Source organism: Scyliorhinus canicula, chromosome 1 (assembly GCF_902713615.1).
Source record: "Scyliorhinus canicula chromosome 1, sScyCan1.1, whole genome shotgun sequence".
NCBI classification, from domain to species: Eukaryota; Metazoa; Chordata; class Chondrichthyes; order Carcharhiniformes; family Scyliorhinidae; genus Scyliorhinus; species Scyliorhinus canicula.
Genome location: NC_052146.1, coordinates 41,310,376 through 41,330,870, shown reverse-complemented (window position 1 = coordinate 41,330,870; position 20,495 = coordinate 41,310,376). Strand labels below are relative to the sequence as shown.

The 20,495-nt window shown below is 40.2% G+C and overlaps 3 protein-coding genes across 4 annotated transcripts in view; 2 read left to right on the top strand and 1 right to left on the bottom strand.

Moving 5' to 3' along the window:
• The window catches only part of rnf34a (ring finger protein 34a), an 85,781-nt gene extending 78,034 nt beyond the window's left edge, over positions 1-7,747 (bottom strand). Inside the window, exon 1 of the mRNA XM_038789470.1 lies at positions 7,532-7,747. The gene's annotated coding sequence lies outside the window, so the exon portion shown is untranslated. The remainder of the gene's footprint in view (positions 1-7,531) is intronic.
• anapc5 (anaphase promoting complex subunit 5) overlaps positions 1-20,495 on the top strand; it is a 56,264-nt gene that overhangs the window by 2,332 nt on the left and 33,437 nt on the right. The window contains exons 2-7 of one of the 2 annotated variants that reach the window (XM_038789426.1): positions 7,950-8,377; positions 8,470-8,549; positions 9,909-10,018; positions 11,481-11,685; positions 18,300-18,366; positions 19,422-19,523. In XM_038789426.1, coding sequence (XP_038645354.1) covers positions 8,165-8,377; positions 8,470-8,549; positions 9,909-10,018; positions 11,481-11,685; positions 18,300-18,366; positions 19,422-19,523 — 777 coding nt within the window. In that variant the 5' untranslated portion in view covers positions 7,950-8,164. Of the gene's footprint in view, positions 1-7,949; positions 8,378-8,469; positions 8,550-9,908; positions 10,019-11,480; positions 11,686-18,299; positions 18,367-19,421; positions 19,524-20,495 lie in introns of those variants that run through there. The other variant, XM_038789436.1, reaches the window with a different exon arrangement.
• Positions 1,862-2,825, top strand: LOC119961936 (RNA transcription, translation and transport factor protein-like). Its single transcript, XM_038789526.1, has one exon. It carries the CDS (start codon positions 1,926-1,928, stop codon positions 2,652-2,654), a length of 729 nt encoding a protein of 242 aa, XP_038645454.1. The 5' UTR covers positions 1,862-1,925; the 3' UTR covers positions 2,655-2,825.

The following is a 20,495-nucleotide window of genomic DNA, read 5'->3' as shown; positions in this document are numbered from 1 at the left end:
AACTGCTGCTGAAACCCTCAACAATGTGTTTGTTATCTATAGACCTAACTATTCAAATGCACTCCTAGCCAGCCTCCTACCTTCCTATTATGTTGAGGCCATCCAAAACTCGGCTGCGCGCGTCCAATCTAGGACGAAGTTCTGTTCACAAATCACCCCGTGCTCATTAATCTACACAAGTCATTGGTTAAGTAAAGCCTCAACATTAAAAGTATCATTGTTTTCAAATCGTACCCTCCCGTCTCTATCTCTGAAACTTCCTCCATCTTTGCTTCTCCAATTCTGGCCTTTTGAGAAATCCCAATTTTAATTGCTGCATTGTTGTTGGCTGCTTTCAACTGCCTGGGCCTGAAGTTCTGGAACTCCATCCATTAACCAGGGATAGAATGTATTATAGCTAAATTTGAAGATTACACTAAAATAGGTGAGAAAGCAAAGTACAATGAGGAAATAAGAAATTTACAACTGGATTTCGATAGGTTAGGTGAGTAGGCCAAAATCTGGCAGATTCATTTAACATGGATTAGTGTGAATTATCTATTTTGGTTGGACGAATAAAAAGGCAACTTAAATGGTAATAAGGAAGGCAAATGGGATTTTGCCATTCATTGCTAATGGAATAGAGTATAAAAGGACGGAAGTGCTCTTACAACTGTATAGGGCATTGGTGAGACCACATCTGGAGTACTGCGCACAGTTTTGGTCCCCTCACTTGAGGATGTAAATGAATTAGAGGTGGTTCAGACAAGGTTCACTAAATTGATTCCAGGGATGAAGACATGTCTAATGAGAGAATGAGGGGTTTAGGCCTATTCTTGCTGGACTTTATAAAAACGAGACGAGACCTAATTGAGGTATATAAAATGCTGAAGGAGATTGACAGGGTAGATGTAGAGCGTACGTTTCCCCTTGTCGGACATTCTCGAACAAGAGGCCATAGTTTTAGGCTAAGGGGTGACAGATTTAAAACAGAAATGAGGAGGAATTACTTTAGTCAAAGAGTCATAAATCTGTGGAATTCTCTACTCCATAGTGCACTGGGTGCCGGAACACTAAACAAATTTAAGGACGAGATAGATACATTTTTAATTTGCAGCAGGATGAAGGGGTATGCGGAGCGAGCAGAAAGGCTAAGGTGAAATCAGCCAAGATCATATTGAATGGCGGAGCAGGCTCAATGGGCTTAAAAACTTACTCCTGCTCCAAATTCTTATATCATCTTTTGTTAACCTCTCTACCTTTCTCTCCTCCTTTAAGATGCCTTTTAGAACCTACCTCTGTGACCAAGCTTTTTGTCATCTGCCCTCATACCTCAAGGTGACTTGGTGTCAATTTATTTTTTTGATAACCCTTATGAAGTACCTTACTACTTTTAAGGTACAGCACAGTAACAGGCCCTTCGGCTCTCCACGCCTGCGCCAACCATGCTGTCCGCCTGAACTAAAAACCCGACTCTTCCGGGGACCATATCCCTCTCTTCCCATCCTATTCACATATTTGTCAATACACCCCTTAAAGGTCACTATTGTATCTGCTTGCTTCCACTACCTCTCCTGGCAAAGGGTTCCAGGCGCCCACCACCCTCTGTGAAAAAAAGTTGCCTCGTACATCTCCTTTAAACTTTGCCCCTTGCACCTTAAACCTATACCCCCTAGTAATTGACTCTTCCATCCTGGGAAAAAGCTTCTGACTATCCACTCTGTCTATACCCCTCATAATCTAATAGACTTCTATCAGGTCGCCTCTCAACCTCCATCATTGCAGTGAGAACAAACCAAGTTTCTCCAACCTCTCATAGCTAATGCCCTTGATACCAGGCAACATCCTGGTAAATCTTTTCTGCACCCTCAACAAAGTCTCCACATCCGAGTGTGACGCGTTGACGTTCCCAGCCATTGTTGGCGAGTTGCGTGGTGGATGCTAAAATGTTTCGGAGGAAACTGTCGGCTCTCGAGTATCATAACAGCGGCGTGTTTGACTGTAAAGATGAGGTGGAATTTAGAAATTTAATTGTGTGGCTTGAAGATCAGAAGGTAAGACATTACAAGATTGAAGAGAGAGGCAACCTTCGAAATGTGCACAGTAATGAATGGCCTAAAAGCTTTGAAAAGTATCTGGCAGATGTAAACTGTCCATTCAAGGCTCAGGAAAGACAGGAAAATATTGACTGGCTTCTGGGCTTGGCTGTGAGACTTGAATATTCAGATAATGTAGATAAATACAAGAATTGTACAGCAGAAAGTGTAAAAAAGGATGCTACTAAAGGCACCGATCCACTTGTTAATCTGGATATTAACAACGCTGACTTTAAGGCTGGTGTGATGGCATTGGCTAACCTTTTACAAATCCAGCGCCACGATGACTATCTGATAATGTTGCAGGCTATTCGCATTTTGGTGCAAGAGCGACTAAGTCCGGAGGCCATTGCAAAAGCAAACCGATCAAAAGAGGGTTTAACTGTATCTCTGGAAAAGCATTTACTTGGCTTTGATACTGGAGATGCCACCTTGAATGAGGCTGCACGAGTCCTCCGGTTGCTGCATATAGAGGAGCTACGAGACCTTCAGACCAAGATTAATGAAGCCATTGTAGCTGTTCAGTCAATAATAGCTGATCCCAAAACTGATCACAGGCTGGGAAAGGTTGGAAGATGATCAGAAGATGGAATTAGTTGACTATTTGCACCATGTGTCATTTTTATTTTGAAATTAGACTTAGGAGTTGGAAAAAAAAGGCCTGGGTGATTAAGTAAACTGACAAGTGATAAATGATTCACTAAAATGGAATAAATGCTGAAAAAAAACTTGAAAAATTAAAAAAAAAAACAAAGTCTCCACATCCTTCTGGTAGTGTGGCGACCAGAACTAAACACTATATTCCAAGTGCAGCCTAACTAAGGTTCTATAAAGCTGCAACATGACTTCCCAATTTTTAAACTCAATGCCCCGACCAATGAAGGCAAGCATGCCGTATGCCTTCTTGACCTTCTCCACCTGCGTTGCCACTTTCAGTACCTATGCACCCAGATCCCTCTGCCTATCAATACTCTTAAGAGTTCTGCCATTTACTGTATATTTCCCATCTGTATTAGACCTTCCAAAATGTACCTCACATTTGTCCAGATTAAACTTCACCTGCCATCTCTCCACCCAAGTCTCCCAACAGATCCATATCCTGCTGTATCATTTGAGTCCTCATCGCTATCCGCAATTCACCAAACTTTGTGTCGTCCGCAAACTTACTAATCAAACCAGTTACATTTTTCTCCAAATCATTTATATATATTACAAACAGCAAAGGTCCCAGCACTGATCCCTGAGGAACGCCACTAGTCACAGCCGTCACCCTTCCACTGCTACCCTCTGTCTTCTATGACTGAGCCAGTTCTGTATCCACCTTGCCAGCTCATCTCTGATCCCGTGCAACTTTACCTTCTGCACCAGGCTGCCATGAGGGACCTTGTCAAAGGCCTTACTGAAGTCCATGTAGACAACATCCACTGTCCTACCCTCATCAATTATCTTCATCACTTCCTCGAAAAACTCGATCAAGTTAGTGAGACACGACCTCCCCTTCACAAAACCATGTTGCCTCTCACTAATACGTCCACTTATTTCCAAATGGGAGTAAATCTTGTCTCGAAGAATCCTCTCCAATAATTTCCCTATAACTGATGTAAGGCTCACCGGCCTGTAATTACCTGGATTATCCTTGCTATCCTACTTAAACAGAGGAACAATATAGGCTATTCTCCAATCCTCTGGGACAACCCCTGCAGCCAGTGAGGATACAAAGCTTTCTCTCAAGGCCCCAGAAATTTCCTCTCTCGGTATTCTGGAGTATATCCCATCAGGCCCTGGGGACTTGTCTACCTTAATGTTTTTCAAGACCCCCAATACCTCCTCCTTTTAAATCTCAACAAGACCCAAACAATCTACACACTCTTCCCCAGACGCATCATCCACCAAGTCCTTCTCTTTGGTGAATACTGACTCAAATTAATACCTCATTTAATTTGGGCAGCACGGTAGCATTGTGGATAGCACAATTGCTTCACAGCTCCAGGGTCCCAGGTTCGATTCCGGCTTGGGTCACTGTCTGTGCGGAGTCTGCACATCCTCCCTGTGTGTGCATGGGTTTCCTCCGGGTGCTCCGGTTTCCTCCCACAGTCCAAAGATGTGCAGGTTAGGTGGATTGGCCATGATAAATTGCCCATTGTGTACAAAATTGCCCTTAGTGTTGGGTGGGGTTACTGGGTTATGGGAATAGGGTGGAGGTGTTGACCTTGGGTCGGGTGCTCTTTCCAGGAGCCGGTGCAGACTCGATGGGCCGAATGGCCTCCTTCTGCACTGTAAATTCTATAATAATACCTCACCCATTTCCTCTGGCTCCACGCATAGATTCCTTTCCCTATCCTTGAGTGGGCCAACCCTCTCCCTGGCTACCCTCTTGCTCTTTATATATGTATGAAAAGCCTTGGGATTTTCCTTAATCCTGCTGGCCAATTATTTTTTGTGACCCCTTTTATCCCTCCTGACTCCTTGCTTAAGTTTCTTTCTACTTTCCTTGTATTCCACATTTGATTTGTGTTCCCTGCCTCCTCGCCTTGACAAATACTTCCTTTTTCTTTTTGACTAGGTTCACAATATCTCTCGTTATCCAGGTTTTCTGAAATTCGCCATACTTATCCTTCATCCTTACAGGAATATGCCAGTCCTGAATTCCTTCAACTTACTCTTGAAAGCCTCCCACGTGCCAGATGTTGATTTGCCCTCAAACATCTGCCCCCAACCTACATTCTTCAGTTCCTGCTTAATATTATTGTAATTAGCCTTCCCCCAATTTAGCACCGGACTACACTTATCTTTATCCATCAGCACCTTAAAGTTTACTGAATTGTGGTCACTGTTCCTGAACTGCTCCCCTACTGAAACGTTGACCCAGTGGCGGACTGGCCAGGGTGTCAGCTTGCCCGACGGCAAGTGGGCCCCTGATGAAGTGGGCCCCCTATATCAAATAAAAATGCAATAAAGAAACAAACACAGACAACTGTTTTAGTAATAAAAAGGAATAAGAAAAAAAGGGAACAGGACACAAATAAGCAGTGCATGAAAAGGAACGAAGCAGGGGAGGTAGTGGAAGGATGTGGAATAGGGGGGCCCGGGTCGGGCATAATTAAGGAAATTCCATGTTTTCAGCAAGAGTGTGTGAATTTAAAGATAAAGTTACAATTCGTGATTTGAGATGGTCGGCAACTTCAAAGGATATCAAGCTCTTGGTTCAGCCGGTACATCGGTCCGGGGCCCCCAAAAATGTTTATCTGATAGCACAGATGGCGCTGCAAGCTACCATGGCCAGTATAATGGTTTACAAAGTAAAATTGCTGATGTGGCTGATCAACATGTTCATATATGGTGCTATGCCCATGTCTTGAATTTGGTGATAACTGAAACAACAAAATGTTGTGTGCCTGCAGTTTCTTTTTTCAATTTGCTCCAGAATATAGCAACTTTTGTGAAAGCATCATACAAGAGAATGGCTGTATGGATAGAAGTTGTTGGAAAACATCTAGGACAAGAAAAAATGAAATGATTAAAGCTAATTGGTGAGACCAGATGGTCAGGAAAATCCAATGCAGCAACAACTATATTTGGACGTTTTGATTAAGCCGCTGCCAGTACTTTCGTAAATCTATTGACATGCTTATCAATGATACAAGATTCAGAAAAGTTTGATGCAAAAACAAAACATGAAGCAAATGTTTTACTTCAAAGTCTTCTAAAGTTTGAAACCATATTGACAGCATTTACTTACTTGTATATATTTGAAACTACAACCCCGTTATCAAGTTATCTACAGACAAGTGGTTTAGATATGTTTACTGCATGGAGTTTGGTAGATTCAGCTACAACAAAGTTGAAGGAACAGACAAGAACATTTGATAACGTTCACAGCAAGGCTTTGGAATTTGTAAATAAATGTAATGACAGGATTTCACAGATGAATATGGATGAAAATCAAACATTGGAAATTGATGCATTGGAAACAGCATTGCCAGTTAAGAGGCAGAGGAAGAAGAAAAGAATGGCAGATGAGCTTATTGATGATGAAAGAAATTCCTCAGATTCTCTAGCTGATTTTTGAGTAAATGTGTTTAACCTAATAATGGATTGCATTGTCCAGTCACTAGAATCACGCTTTGTACAACACAAACAGTTGTATAAAGATTTGTCTTGCTTGGACCCAGCAAAGTTTAAAACTATTGCAGAGAAGGGCCTTGAAGATGAAGCATTGGAAGGTATTATTAAGCTGTTTCCACAAATCAGCAAAGATCAAGTAATATTGGAATTGTTTTCTTTTGCTTCAAACTTTGACGTATTAAAGCTATTGCTTAATGATGGTGAAAATATGGATTCCAGTTGCAACAATTGTAAAATTTGCAGCACTTGCCCATCGTGTGTACTAAAAATTCTGACATCCAACAGACTTCATGACAAGGCATATGATAACTTTTATGAACTTTATAAAGTCATCTGCACACTATCAGTTACTCAAGTCCAATGTGAGAGGACATTTTCAAAGCTAAAGATCATAAAGACAAGGTTCCGAAATTCGCTGTCTGATGAGAATTTGGAATCATACATCTTGCTATCCATTGAAAAGGAATTGTTAGATGAATTGGATGCAGAAGCAATTATTGGCAGATTCGCACAATCATCTAGCGAACACAAACGATTGCTCTTAATATAGTGGACTGCATGCAATGCTCTATTGTGCTTTTGAACTATCTGTTAATGTGTAAATTCTGCAGTAAACTATTTAAAAATATCAACCAATTACTTAAAATTAAAAAAAAATTCAATTATAACATTCTGTATTCACATTTGGTATCTACTGCCAGTAATATGTACAGTACATGTACACTGTAATTACTAAGAAATACACATTTTTTCCACAAACATTTTAATTGTACCCTTTTTTCCATATGTAATTTTTGAAAATTTTATTTATTCATTATGAAAATTAAATGATAGCATTGTAGTTGTGGGTGGGCCCCCTTTGTCTCCTGGCAACCAATATTTTTAGACCCAGTCCGCCACTGCGTCGACCACCTGGCTGGGTTCATTCCCCAATGCCAGATCCAGTACAAACTCCTTACAAACTCTGTCCCGTCCACACCCCTAGCACCAACAGTGATGCAGTTGGTAACTCTCTGAGTCAGATGGTTGCCGGTTCAGATGGACCCGCTCCAGGACTTGAGCACAAAAACAAGGCAGTGCAGTACAGAATGAGCGCTGAGCTGTTGTGTTCTTTCAAATTAAACAAACTGTCCTCCCAAGATGGAAGTAAAATATCCCATGCATCGATTTGAAAGAAAAGTGGGGAGTCATTTAATAGACAACATCACAAAAAACATAATTTAGTTATTATGTTTTATGTATTTAGTTATTAGCTGTTTGTGAGTGGTTTCCAAATGCATATCGGCTACCACTTTAATTCCGACACGACAGTGACTACATTTCAAAAGTACCTGATAAACTTTGAGATGTCCTCCTGTGTGAAAGGTGCCATATAAAAGCAAGTATTTATTTCGATATAATTATAAGTTATTGTTATAATGTCTCTGGTTATGTCCTTCTTTTGAGAGATGTCCAAAATATCCCATTTCGAAGCGTTAAACAGTTCCGTGTAGGTTGAAATGTCACTTGTCTTATCTTGCTCCCTTGACACATTCCAATTCTGACGTTGACGCTTTCAGACCTAACAAATCCAGGCTAGAGCCAATCGACCGGATGCCTCGATCGTTCATCGATTGGCGAGGCTGCTGCCGGTGGGAGGGGGTTGATTTGTTGCGCGGCAGATTTGTCCTAATTTCCAAATTTTACAAATGACAGGTTAGGACTAAAGGGATTGTGTCTTGAATTTAGCGTGTTATTGTCTCGTTGCAGGAATGACTCTCCATGTTGAAGGGAAATGTCTTTGACGAATCGAACCCCTTACATATACGTATATGCAACGCCGATTTCAACAGGCCTGGTGTGATTGTGGGCTCTGGGATATTGTGGGTTTTTATGTTCTTGGAGAACTTCAGTTGGTTTAATTGTTTTTCTTAACCCGTGATCGTCGCTTTGGTATTTAATTCCACAATTAACTGCTAGTTATCATGGCCAGCGTTCACGAGAGTATGTTTTTCAATCCCATGATGGCCAACGGTGTGGTTCATGCAAATATTTTTGGTATCAAAGATTGGGTCACCCCACACAAAATCGCAATCCTGGTTTTGTTGCACGAAATGGCCACTTCTAAAGAACAAGGGACTCCAGAAGTTGAAACCAGACGTCTTCACATGAACAAATTGAACTTACCATTGCTACAGGTACGTTACTTCTTGGTGATGCATTTGTTTGAAATCTATTGTGTTTTCTCTGTATTAGTTAGGGTTAAACATATCTTAATACTTTGTTACAGGGTCCAGATATGACATTACTACAGTTGCTTAAGACCATTGGAGAATGTTGTCCAAAATTAGCGAGTGCTGTCAGTACAAGGTAAGAAAATCTATAATGGCAATAATTTGCAGTTCTAATAACACAAGCTGACGACATTTAGAATCATCACTCTGTGAAACTGAAAGCTATGATGTGCAGTTAAATGTGGAATTCCAGAAGTTGCCGTCAGAGATTGCCTGCTCCTCCACAGGATGTGCTGTTGACGTTCTTGCAAAGAAAATCATCTAGAAATCACAAAATTAAAGCTCCCACTGTTGACACTATAAACTTCTTTAAAACTTTGAATATTGCGTGAGGTGTAACAGGGTCTTTAATAGACTGCTAAATTATAGTTCCTGCTGAACAATCTTTCTGATCCTGAGCAGCTAACTTGATATTTGCGGATTGTCAAGTTTCCCAATTACACGATAGTTCTTTTAGATTTTTTGCAGTAATTCAATATTTTAAAATGTATCTACATTCCATCTTCTAGCTTAATCCCATGTCTATGTCCCAATCATTATTTTGCTTTCTGTAAAATTATAAAAAGTGAAATAAAATTATAAACATAGAAAATAGGGGCAGGAGTAGGCCCTTCGAGCCTGCTCAACCATTCGATATGATCATGGCTGATCATGCAAATTCAGTATCCCACTCCCACTTTCTCTCCATACCCCTTGATCCCTTTAAACCTGCTTGTTACTTCCTGGTTTGCAGTCTGCAAGAATTCTTCAATGGAGTTAGCTGCTTAACTTGCTTGATGGTTTCACTATTGTTGGACACCAGAGGTTGTCTATAGTTGGCACCAGGAAATTAATGTTGGAAAAGATGAAATCAATCCACAGATCTCACAAGATCCTTTTGGGCAGCTGCCTTTGAGGTTAACGTGAGGCCAGTCATTTAACCATTGACTGCAAAATCTGGGTCAATATTAATGCACTAATATTAGAAGCATTAAAACAAGATGCATGAACTGCAGGATGGTGTGACCAATGATATGGTGGGAGTCACAGAAAAATGGCTAAATCCGGAAGGTAGAAATTAGTTTAACATTCTGGGGTAGTGTTTTTGTAAAATAATGAGAGCAGGAAGGTGGTGCTTTAATCCTATATGCTCAAACAATGGGAGGGAAATTAACTTGATCCTGTGGGAAAGGCAAGCTACAAACCAAATTATTTTGATTTAATTGTTCAATTACAAAATTAATCTAGGCTATGAATCAAAATATGGAGCAGGACGATGTGCTCAATGAAGGTATAGGAAGGACAATTTCATTACTCGTTTTTGAAATCGTGACAGCTTACTGTAATTGCATTGAAATAAATGTAGATTGTCTCTTTAACAAAACTGATGCATTAATTTAATTTTCTCTTCTAAAAATACATATGAATAGTATAAATATCCAATTTGTCCTTTTAGAGTGAAGTTAATGGCTGAAGGGGAATTGAAAGATATGGAAAACTTCTTTTATTCCCTACAAAATGTTTTCAGTGGGACAGAACCAGCAGTTCACAAGACAAGTGTCATAGGTACGAAATTTAAATATTTGACCATTAAATATTTCTTATCCCAATGAATCACAGCACAAGTTACAAAGATCTGTAATCATCACAAGTATTCTCACTTTGCTAAAATGCATCACTGGGAACTGTGATGTTTATACAGCACAGACTAGAATGTTTGATCAACCTGCTTTTTAAAAAAAGAGTGGAGTGTATTAATCAAATAACCACCTAAATTTAAAAGATTTGAAAAATGTTAATTTTTACGGTCCTGTGGAAGATTGCCTTTTTAGGTAATTAAGTCCCAAATTCGTTGGTAGCAGATGAAAAAAACGGCAATTTCAAATATTTGCCTTGTGACAAAATCCTTGTGAAAAATTATGGAGATTGGTGAATGACTTGAAAGTTCCCAGCTGATTATTGTGCTTCTGCAGGCAATATTAACCATTGCTGGAACTGCTGATGTATGACCTGGAACGTTAGGTTCAAGAAAATTTTCTCGTCTGTCCACAATTCCATTGAATCGCTTATTGTCACAAGTAGGCTTCAGATGAAGTTACTGTGAAAAGCCCTTCGTCACCACATTCCGGCACCTGTTCAGGGAGGCTGGTATGGGAATTGAACCGTGCTGCTGGCCTGCCTTGGTCTGCTTTAAAAGCCAGCTCTTTAGCCCTGTGCTAAACCAGCCCCATTGCTGCATACAGTTAAAGATTTTCCTCTGACTTACCACGGTTCCTCTTTTTTGCTGCACTTTGTGTGTACTAGTGGATATTGATTTATGAGGAGGAATTATGTTTGGGATCATTGCCACAGCTATTGATTGGGCGTCGGTGTTTTATTTGCACATTGCCATCATCTTTTTGTTATTCCCATTTTATAATGTACCCCATGGCTCCTCCTTTTTAAAAAAGGAAGCCACTAAAGTTGGAAGATTTTGCAGAGTGAATAGAATTGTCAAACAATGTTTATTTTTTATTTACAATATCCTTCTTATTCAAAAGAAATGATAGTTTTGCAGTAGGAAAAATTACTGCTTCCGTAACTCAACAGATAAGGTAACAAATTCCCTCTTTAGTAACTTGATAAAATGTCAAGTTGATAACTTGACTTTCAGCTCCCTCACTAGAGAAAAGTGGCTGAGTAACACGCTGGATGTGAATCCAGTATCGAGAGGCTGGAGTTCTGGTCCTCTGCTCACTGTCTCAGCAGACCTGAATATTCAGTGAGATGACAACCTAGTATTTGGACCCCAAAGATCTCATCTCCACTTGCTAGGGCTGGCTACACTGGGGCATGCACCCATAACTTTCCAGGTTGGAAATGTTAATACTGCCACAAATTCACTCCCAGAATGTAAATTTCTAATCAAACTTAATTTAGAATGATCAGTTTTACTGATTATATTCTGTACTAATTATCTTGTGTCCAGGACAACAGTTTGAAAATACATGGAAGTCAGTTGGGTCACGAATTCTTAATATTCCTGTAGGTCTGTTCTTGCGGCACATGATCTTGGCTTACAACAAACTGTCCTTCAGTCAGGTTTATAAGCTTTACACAGCTTTACAGCAGTATTACCAAAGCTATGAAAAGATATCTTCCAAGACAGCAGAAAGAGAAGACACCGATATGGAATTAACCTCTTTAGATCTAGATGGAAAGATGGAAAAAAAGGAACTAGACTTTCCAACAAGGTAAGATTCATCAAAGAGTAACAACATTTTCTGCCAAAGAGAAAATGCTGGAAAATCTCAGCAGGCCTGGCAGCATCTGTAGGGAGAGAAAAGAGCTGACATTTTGAGTCCAGATGACCCTTTTGTCAATGTGACAAAGGGTCATCTGGACTCAAAGCGTTAGCTCTTTTCTCTCCCTGCACATGCTGCCAGAACTGCTGAGATTTTCCAGCATTTTCTCTTTGGTTTCAGATTCCAGCATCCGTAGTAATTTGCTTCTAATAACATTTGCTTATTGCTTGAAGGAGGATGAAAACATGGGTGGGGAAGCTACTTTCAAGAAGTATTCCTCACCTTGTATTTTTTTCTTCTGTCAACTCCTTCAACTTCGTTAGAATATTTTTGAAATATACTTTTGTCCTGTGAACGCCTATCATTTAAATTCTCTACAGAACTGGGTAGCTGCTGAATCGATTTTGGTCCTACATTGCATATTTTTTCCTCTACCAATATAAAGTGGTTTGTAGGCTAGACCTGCCACACTAATAGGAACTCGCCAAGGTTCCTTAGGCAGCACACTAAAAGGCTAGGACCCCCCCCCCCCCAAAAAAAATCTGTTTACCATCTATCTACAAGGCACAAGTTAGGAGTGTAATGGAACACTTGCCTGGATGAGTGCAGCTCCAACAACAACACAAGAAGCTTGACACTATCCAGGACAAAACAGCCGATCTGATTGATACCCCTTCCACAAACATTCAACCCCTACCCCACTGACGAACAGTGGTAGCCATGTGTACTACAAGATGCACTGCGGGAACGCGCCGAGGTTCCTTAGCACCTTCCAAACCCATGACCAATACCATCTAGAAGGACGAGCAGCAGATGACTAGGAACCCCACTACCTGGAGTTTCCCCTCCAAGTCACTCACCTTCCTGACTTGGAAAGATATTGCCATTCCTTCACTGTTGCTGGATCAAAATCCTGGAACTCCCTCCCTAACGACACTTGGGTGTACCTACATCTCGAGGACTGCAATGGTTCAAGAAGGAAATTCACCACCACCTTCTGAGGGTAGCTAGGGATGGGCAATAAATGCTGGCTGAATTAGCGACGCCCACATAATTAAAAAAAAGGTACAGTCTACCTAATAGTGGAACGGAGGTAAAGGCAGAAATATGCAGTATGTGTAAAGAATTGAGTAAAACAAACATTGAATAATAATCCAGGGGGTTTCACCTACCCTGCTTTTAATTGGACAGAAGTAGGTAAAGGAGATGAGGGTTCCCACATGGTATGCCAGATTCCTTTAGAGTCCAACAAGGGAATATTTACTATTGGATCAAGTAATGGAGAATTAACCAGTGCAGATAAGAGAAGGAAAAGTGGGGACATTTAGGCAATAGTGACCCTAACATAATCTTTAAAATGGTGATAAAGAAGGATTTAAGTATGTCAACAAACAAGTTCATGAATTGGAGGAAAAGTGATATTGAGGAGCTGAGAATATAACTTGAAAAGATAAAATGGGCAGCCATATTGGCAAATGGAAAAAAATAGAAACACTATAGAAGACATTTAAAACAGTGTTCAACAGAGTTGCACGTCAGGTTAGTAAGACCATAAAAAACAAACCAAACTAGTTTATTTCTAGAGGGATATAATTGTAAAGTAGGGAAGTCCTCTACCGAATCATGTCTAGACTACACTTTGAAAGTATGATGTGCAGTTTTGGTCTCCATAGTGTAAAAAGTACATTGAGGCAAAGAAGAAATACAAGGATGATAACAGAAATGCCTAGGTATACATATCAGTAAAGCATGAACAAGCAGGGTCTCTCTTCGCTTGTTAAAACAAGGTAAAGTGGTGACCTAATAGAAGAAATTCAAATTATGAAAGGATTTAATAGTGGATGTAGTGGGGAAGAACATACCTAGAGGACATCAATATACAATGGTCCCCAAGAAATCCAATAGTGAATTCAGAAGAAACTTCTTTGCTCAAATATTGGTGAGAATGTCGAACTCGCTACCATTGGAAAAGAATAGTGTCGACATTCCCTCTTCCAATCCTATTCCGACCCCGTCCCACAACTCTTTTATCAGTATATTGGCGATTTTCGATGCTGCTTCATGTTCCCCTCAGGACCTGGAAAATCTATTAATTTTGCTTCCAATTTCCATCCCTCTATCATCTTCACATAGACATCTCTGACACTTCTCTTCCCTTCCTTGATACCTCTATTTCCATTTCTGAGGGACCCAGACCTTCCTGCTGCTTGCCATTTCAACTCACCGTCTCATGCCTGTCCTTCACTTAGGCAGGGACTTACTATTTTCAGCAACTTCAGGCTGTGAACACTCTCCTCCACCTTCACCCCATTTTTATTTATTTATTTATTTTTCCTACCTACATTTTCACAAGAGAGACGACTGAGAAACTTATACACCAAATTTCAGTAAACAGGGAGGGAGATGGAAGAAAAAAAAACAGGAAATGGCATCCCCCAAGCAAACTGCCGAGGGAACCCTGACCACCTCTCCAATCAAAAAATTGTCTTAACTTCTTTGGAGGCGGCAACTCCTATTTTTACTTCCATCAGTTCATTTTCGATCTTAACCAGTTGCCTGTTTAGCAATCATTTCTTTTAGGGAGACTGATTCTGTAGTTTTGCGTGGTTATGATGGTAGCTGCTATTGTGTCTCCTTTCTCCAGTTAATGTGCTATCTATATATCACTCTTCCCCTTTGATGTTATTCACCCTGTGGATCCAGCTTTTAGCATTTACATGTGAATTTCCTTGTCTCTCCATTTTGAAGTTACCTCTTCTATACCCCATTGTTTTCTCCTAGTCATATTGGTAAACATTTGCTTTTCTCACTGATATGCTAATTTGTATTTCAAAATCTCTTCAGACAGCTGCCTTGTTTTATTATCCATTTTATTAACTTTCTCCCAATTCTTCATGCTGAAAAAAAGAAACATGCTGTCAAAACTTTTCATCTTGCGCCCATCAGGATAGATTCGCAAAAATACCAAATCTGAAAGGAAACAACAATTTATATTGCATGAGATGAGGCTGCTGTTTGGTTGGCAACTGGATTCTGATATAGAGGCATTGCCATGTTGACTGACTGATCAGTGGATTGCCATGGGGAAGTAACAGAGAATAGGAGTTCCCTAACTTTCTTTTAGTTGAAAAGGTGCAATGTGTGACATGTTCTTTCTGTTTTCAAAAGAAGGGGCCCTTTGTTGTGAATATGTAGCTTCTTGCACACGTAAGTGAGCCATGCTCCAAGCCTGACTGATGATCATAAATTGGTTGCTCATGTAATTCTTGACACAATCGGATTGTTTAGCAAGTGTCCAATTGTAGAATCATATCCAATGAGCTTTGTAAGCATGGCTGGTTGGGTATGGTCAGTACCTAGCCTGTTGTGAGCTGTCCATCACTCATTGAAATGTACGGCCTACACACCTGGCATCACACTGGCACCGAAATACATATACCACATTATTAATTTGTGTGGTAGACAGAGCATCTTTATGGCTTGATAATTCCGCCCAGCTGAGTGCAATATGAAAAGTTTGGATGGCATATCTCTTTTTCAGCAGTACTCAAATACCTTATTCATTACTGAATCTTCAGGTTCAGGTGGCTCCTCATTGACATCTATGATGGGACCATGTATGGAACTGTATTTGAAGTGGAATTACCATTTTTTCATTTGATACCAATGAATTTGGATGCCTAAAATGGCAATCTGTCATGGGTTAATTAAAAATGAAGCAAAACAAATTGATCTTATTATTCTTGTATTATGATTACAAACACCCTGCTTTCTTCTTTAAACCAACAGGATATTGATCTAAATCTAGGCTGTGCCCCATAAACATAACAGTTCCCATTTTAGCTGATGCCGGTTTGCAACTTGTGCAGACAGTCAAAATGCTGAGTGATCCCACAACCAATGGATCTGATCAAAGTTTTGCAGCCCTGCCACATCCAGCTATGAATGGCGATGGACCACTAATGGGAAGTGGAGACTTTATGAACATTCCACCCTCAATGATAGCAGAGCACAACACCAGTCAAAAAGACAAGGCTGAGGCATTGGTGGCCATCTTCAGCCAGAAATGTCCACTGGATGATCCATATTGGCCTCCTATTCTAGTCTTCAAGGCTCCGGCTCCAGTCTTCAGTCTATTTCACTTCACCTGATATCTAAAATTGGCCAAGTACATGGGAAACAACACTGACAGTAGGCCCTGACAACATCCCAGATACCATGTTGGAGATCTCTCTCCAGACCCACCTGCACCTCTACAATACTGTTTTCTATCTATCCAACAAAGTAGAAAATTACCTAGTTATATCATAGAATTTACTGTGCAGAAGGAGGCCATTCGGCTCATCAAGCCTGCATCGGCCCTTGGAAAGAGTACCCTAGTTATGCCCTCACCTCCACCCTTTTCCTGTAACCCCACTTAACCTTTTGGACACTAAGGGGCAATTTAGCACGGTCATTCCACCTAACCTGCACATCTTTGGACTGTGGAAGGAAACGAGCACCCGGAGGAAACCCACGCAGACACGGGGAGAAAGTGCAAACTCCACACAGTCAACCAAGGCGGAATCTAACCTGGGTCCCTGGCGTTGTGATGCAGCAGTGCTAACCACTATGCTGCCCACTGTCCAGAAAAAGTTTCTCCTGTCTATTCGCAATAATTAACAAAATAACAGAACGTGTTGACAACAGTGTTATCAAGCAGCACTTGCTCTTGAATAGCCTTCTCGCTGATCCCCAGTTTGGATTCAACCAGACCACTCCATTCCAGACCTCATTATAGCCTTAGTTCAATGAATTGGATATTGGATGCCAAAGGCTAATAGCCCTTGACACACAGCATTCAACTGAGTGTGGAATCAAGGAACCCTCACAAAATTAAAGTCAATTGGAAATCAGGGTGAAAATTCTTTACTTGCTGGAGCTATAGGGCTGGATTCTTCGGCCGCACTCATTGCAAGATCGCCACGGACGGGGCAGGGACCATGTAACGGTCCGTTGACCTTTATCGGGAATTTCCAGTCGTTGGGTGGGCATCGCCAAAGAATTCCACCCATAGTTAGCACAAAAGAGAGTGGTTGTAGTTGGAAACCAATCATTTCAGCCCCAGAATATTGCACAGGCGGTCCTAGGACCAACCATCTTCAGATGCTTCCATTACCTTCCTTCCATCAGAAGTGGGGATATTCAGTGATGATTACAGTCTTCAGTTCCATTTGCAACTGTGTAGATAATGAAGTAGCCCTTGTCTGTATGGAGCAAGACCTGGACCATGTCCAGGTTTGGACTGATAATGGCAAATAATATTTGCATCACTCAATGACCAATCCAACAAGAGAGATTCCAAGCACTTTTCCTTTAATATTCAATAGTATTACCAGCACTGAATTGCCTACTATTAGTATCCTGGGGCTCACCACTGACTAGAAATTCAATTAGACCAGCCTTACAAATACTGTGGCTGCTAGAGCAGGTAAGATTCAATATTCTGCAGCGAGTGACTCCCCTTCTGACGACTCAAAGCGTGTCCACTATCTATAAGGAATGTGATGGAATACTCTCTGATTTGCTGAACAGGTGAAGTTCCAACAACATTCAAGTAGTTCAACATCATTCAGGACAAAGCAGGCCACGTGATTGGCACCCACACCACCATGTTAAACATTCATTCCCTCCATCACTGCAGAAAATGGCTGCAGGTGTACTGTAGCAACTTTCAAACTCTCAATCTCTGTCGTCTAAAATCTTTGTTCATATTTTTTTGTAAAAAGCTGTTCAATAAGACAATTAATCTGATTTAAAAACACACTTGTTACATAAAAATAATTGGTTTTCCCAGCAGTCGTGTGATATGCCAGGGTTGGACAGAACCAAAGTGTCCTCGCACCAGTATGAACTCTTTGTTCTTTTGGTAACACAGATGCTGCAGGTCACTTCCCCAAAATCACTAGCGCAGCCTAGCGAAGAAGGAAAGTATTCTAAGGTTTCCCTTGTCAAATGACTATGCCCCTGCTGCGTTCATTCTTCCCTCTCACTATACAGTGCTTTGCGCTCTCGGGTTTCTGCTACTGCGTCTCTTTTTTGCCCTGCTGCTGTTTCTTGGATCAGCTATGTTACCCCATCTGCCCTGATTCTCTGGCTGTTACTTATGCCTATCCTGGCTCGTTGACTTTCATTGCTCTTACTACTTTAACTTTGTGCACCTTTACAGATGTCAATGTTGTGCAGTTATGTAGCAACTGATGTGAACAGGCAAAACCGTTTTTGTAAGAGGACTAGAATGTTATCTCTCATTTGATTAGTTCAGGATTGTATCTATTTTGTTGAATTGCTGCGATTGTATCAATGCAAACTCAATACCAATGAAATATTTGTATCCCTATCAACCTGTAATTTGTTATCTTCAATTATCAACTAAAATTCTATTTCCTTGCCACTATAGGAACATGTACTTCAGCTAGGATCAGTGAATTGGAGGAGTAAATTAACAAATAAAGCTCAGCTTTGTTAAATATTTAGCAAATAAAAGTTTCTTCAATTATTGATGCTACAATATTATTTGATAGGGATGAAGAAATTGTTGACAGAGGACCTCTGTCCCAGAAACAAGCAGAATATTTCCTTGCTCAACAGGTATGCTATGACTATTTTTATTCCTTTTTTTCTTTAAGTTCTGGCTCTTGCTATGATAAGTAGTTTGGGTACAAATAGCTCTCCTGCATGTCTCACAAGTGGCACAGGCCAGGGATCAATCTTTGGACCTTCCTGGTCTTTGTGACTCAATACCAAACTGGCTGATGGATCTATTCACGGTCGTGAGAGAGCATATTATTTCACAACTATAGAACCATTACCTGTTTTTACTTGCACTTGTACTTGTCAGGATTTGCTGGTGTTGTCAGGACTGTGATTAGTCTACTGGCCAGGAGTCTTTTACTGTTTTTCAAAATAGAAGAAGTCTATCAGACATTGACCTGCTAACAGTTGTAATCCTCCCCTGTTGATCACACTCTGTTTACTTTCAAAAATGGTCATTGGATCTACCTATTTCTTTAAACCAATGTTGTCCCCACCTCTAAAATGGATAAATAAGATGGGAGGGAGATAAGGGGATTCTAATTCCACCTTTCAAAAAGGAGTTAGAATAAATAATGTTTAGAAAATAAGTTTTAAAAAGATGAGATTATTCTGTTTATCTGCTGCTGGTTCACATTCATTTAATAAGTTGTTTGGATGGTAGTGGTTGGAGAAAACACCTTATGAAGTGTGAAGGAGTTTTGATGTGGGCATCTTCAGCAAATAATTCAAGTAAGATTAACATTGCAATAGTGTTTTCCATATTTAGAATGGATATTAAACTCAAAAGAATCCTATTTAACATGAACAAGGATTTCTGCTATTTTTCTCTGGGGTTATTTAACCAAATGGTTGTACAAATGTAATATTTGATGTTTATTTTGAAGCACAAGCAATACACTGGTTTAGATTGCCCTTGACCAGCATAGAACACAAGTTTGTATTTAGTACAGGCTGATGGCCATTCTCTCGGAGATAATCTTGTATAAATATAGAATTAAATTCTGCTCGGTCTGCACTTAAAACAATTAGCTAATAGTATGGGTGTCACCATTGGCTAGTTTATCAGCTTTGCTTGTGCAAAAGACAAGTATGGATTTTTAATTTTGTAGGCATCACTGTTGAAAAACAATGAAAACAAGGCTCTTTCACCAGCTGCTCTACAGAAAGAACTGAATAACTTACTGAAATTTAATCCTGATTTTTCAGAAGCTGTAAGTATTCAAATTCTAAATCTCTGATTTAAATTCTTCCTTCTTATAATTAATCTATTTGTAATTATGCTTTTAAAATGTTGTTTTACATATTTAAGTGTTGACAAAGGATCTTTTGAAAGGTTGCAACAGTACATTACTGATGACTGAACATACATTTTCAAAGTGCTGGAGATGTTACATTTTAATAATTAATATATAAAGTAAAGGTTGGTAACATTTCTGGATAGTTTGCCTTTTCCCATCTCTCCAAAACTGGTTGCTAATTCCGTTGCAAATAATAATAATAATAGCTTATTGTCACTAGTAGGCTTCAATGAAGTTACTGTGAAAAGCCCCTAGTCACCACATTCCGGCGCCTGTTCGGGGAGGCCGGTAGAGGAATTGAACCCGCCCTGCTGGCATTGTTCTGCATTACAAGCCAGCTGTTTAGCCCACTGTGCTAAACCAGCCCCTATGAATACAGTCCTGAGAGCAAATAAGTTGGACAGGTTCCACATTGCCTCTCCTCCTCCATTCCTAAACCATTGTTGCATTAATTTGAACGGATGAAATAAATTTTGGTCCATGGCAGTCACATTTTAATTCAGTGACTGATGTTACATCTCTTCTCCCCCTATGCACTCACACCAGATCTTCATGTATGAAATGACAATGAATTAAGTAGATAGCATTGCTCACAGAATACCTTGGAAAATTTGTTGACAATCTATCACATTTTTAAAAATGTATCATTCGAAGGCAACAGTTACAATATTTAAAATAAATAAATTTTAGATACCCAATTCATTTTTTTTCCCAATTAAGGGGCAGTTTTAGCATGGCCAATCCACCTATCCTGCACATCTTTGGGTTGTGGGGGCGAACCCCACACGGACACGGGGAGAATATGCAAACTTCACACGAACAGTGACCCAGAGCCTGGATTGAACCTGGGACCTCGGCCCTGTGAGGCAGCAGTGCTAACCACTG